General features: G+C 48.6%; 1 protein-coding gene across 2 annotated transcripts in view; it reads left to right on the forward strand.

Annotated features, from left to right (window-relative positions):
* The first annotated feature begins 1,732 nt into the window (after positions 1-1,732).
* SEC24A (SEC24 homolog A, COPII coat complex component) overlaps positions 1,733-2,293 on the forward strand; it is a 117,913-nt gene continuing 117,352 nt past the window's right edge. For both annotated transcript variants that reach the window (XM_018569961.1, XM_018569960.1), the window contains exon 1: positions 1,733-2,027. In XM_018569961.1, the coding sequence (XP_018425463.1) occupies positions 1,970-2,027 (58 nt within the window). In that variant the 5' untranslated portion in view covers positions 1,733-1,969. The remainder of the gene's footprint in view (positions 2,028-2,293) is intronic.

The raw sequence follows: 2,293 nt of genomic DNA on the forward strand, positions 1-2,293 counted from the left end.
CCCACAGTGTATCCCTCCCCAGCCACCTCACCTTCCTTCTTACAGCCCCTTCCCCATGCATCCCTCCCCAGCCACCTCACAGCACCTACATTCCCCCGGCATCCTTCCCTGGCCACCTCAAACTCCTGCTTACAGCTCCTACTCCAAAGTGTATCCCTCTCTGGCCACCTCACCCTCCTGCCCATCTTTTGCACATCCTATGAACACCACCCTGCCACTTTTCTAACAACCAGTTCTGCAGTATAAGTGCCCACTCTGTGCCCTGCCACCTGCACATTTTACTAAGGCTGCAACAACTATTCGATTTAGTTGATTAAAATCGACGATGGAAAACGTTTTCCATCATCGATTAGTCAGCTATCAATTAGATTGCCTGTTGGAGGCTCCACACACGAGCTGCACGCCCCTCTCCTCCCTGTGAGCTTCCTGACTCGCCGCTGCCCGCCAACAATCAAGGGCCCACGATTCAAAGTAAGTCATGTTCTCAATTCTCAGTCACTCAGCAACGAGCGCAGGTCAGCATTCAGCCCATGTCCGGGCCGTGGCCCAGAAAGGCACAGGCAAAGGGCCAGATATGGCAAAGGTCTGCCCTATAGGAACACTGGGGTGATAGATGATTTTGAATATTTGATTCCCCAGACAGTCCTCATCGGCTATGTTCTGCTGCAGACTCCTGAAGTATATCACCCCCAGTGTTCCTATAGGGCAGACCTGGGCATGTGCTGCCATCAAATGTACGTTATTACTGAAAGGAGGGAACCCCTCCACACCACCACCATGGGGAGATTCTAAACCTTTTTAATGTTCCTGTTTTAAAAATATATATAACTGGTCGTGGTATTCTGCAGTGTGCCGCTGTATTATACAGTGGCACACTGCAGAACACCAGCAGCTATAGAGGAACAACAAATCCCAGCCATTATACAGCAGCACAATGCAGAATACCACCAGCTATAAAGGAACAACAAATCCCAGCCATTATACAGCAGCACAATGCAGAATACCACCAGCTATAAAGGAACAACAAATCCCAGCAATAATACATTATACAGGCTGTTTAATGTATTATTGCTGGGATTTGTTGTTCCTCTATAGCTGGTGGCATTCTGCATTGTCCGGCTGTATAATGTATTATTGCTGGGATTTGTTGTTCCTTTATAGCTGGTGGTATTCTGTATTGGTCCTTGTGTATGTTGTAAAGTGGTCACCGCTATAAGCTTGCTCCCGTGATAGACTACAATCTCAATACAAACTAGAATTCCATCACTGGAGCCATTTTTTTAAACTATTTTTATCCGATTAATCGAATTTAATAATCCGCTAACTAATCGATTTTGAAAATAATCGTTAGTTGCAGCCCTACATTTTACTAACTTTCAACAACCAGTGCTAATGTATCAGCACCCCCTCTGTGCCCTATCACTTGCACATTAGAAGCTCAGAATCAGCTCCATCTTGGAGATTTACCCATCCATGAACACGTTTGCTAATTGCTAGTAAGTATAAATGCACACTGTTCTGAAATAGTTTGCACATAGCTCAGGGAAACTACTCATTAACTTGTCTGAGAGATTTGTAAAAAATATATAGCATCATAAAGCCCGAAATGCCCCTTTTTCAGAGCCCCGTCTTTGAGAACAATCCAAGTATCGCATCTGTTCAAATTCAGCATGTGAAGAGCAGTAGCACTCTCCTCCACTCGGTACACGGCGGTACAGTCCGCGGACAGGAAGTGCCACGTGTACTAAGCGCGCATGTGCGGGGCCGCCCCAGGGCCGGGACTCTGCACTTCCTGCTGCCTGAGCTGAATAATTTCATTATTGCTAATATTCTCAGGCCTACACCAGGCGGATCCTGGCGGCTTCCAGCCAGGAAGAAGTCACCATGAGCGGCTGAGTCTCCGGCACACACAGGCCGTCCGTGCACGATCTCCGGTGTGCTGTTCCCCCGTCCTCACTGATCAGTCACTATGTCCAGCGCCAATTACAACTCCCAAAATGGGGGATCCGGGCCGCCCTATTCTAATGGTAAGTGCGGGGTCTCGCAGGCTATAATCCAGCCCGCTGGGGGGGTGTCCTAGAGGTCGGACAAAGGGGGAAAAAACCTTCCTGGGTTGCGTAATGGGTGGCCCTTCCCCCTGAATGGCAGAATACTACCGATTGTGCCCACCCTTCTTTGACAGCAGGGAAGGGGTTAAGTGTGGGGATGTGATAGAGGGAAGTTCGATGGCCTCTGCACTGTGCTGGGGTCAGCTATCACTGATCAGATCATGGCAGACCTTGCTGGATCAGGT

This window comes from Nanorana parkeri, unplaced genomic scaffold (genome assembly GCF_000935625.1).
Source record: "Nanorana parkeri isolate BGI_ZX_2015 unplaced genomic scaffold, ASM93562v1 scaffold1433, whole genome shotgun sequence".
Classification (NCBI taxonomy): Eukaryota; Metazoa; Chordata; class Amphibia; order Anura; family Dicroglossidae; genus Nanorana; species Nanorana parkeri.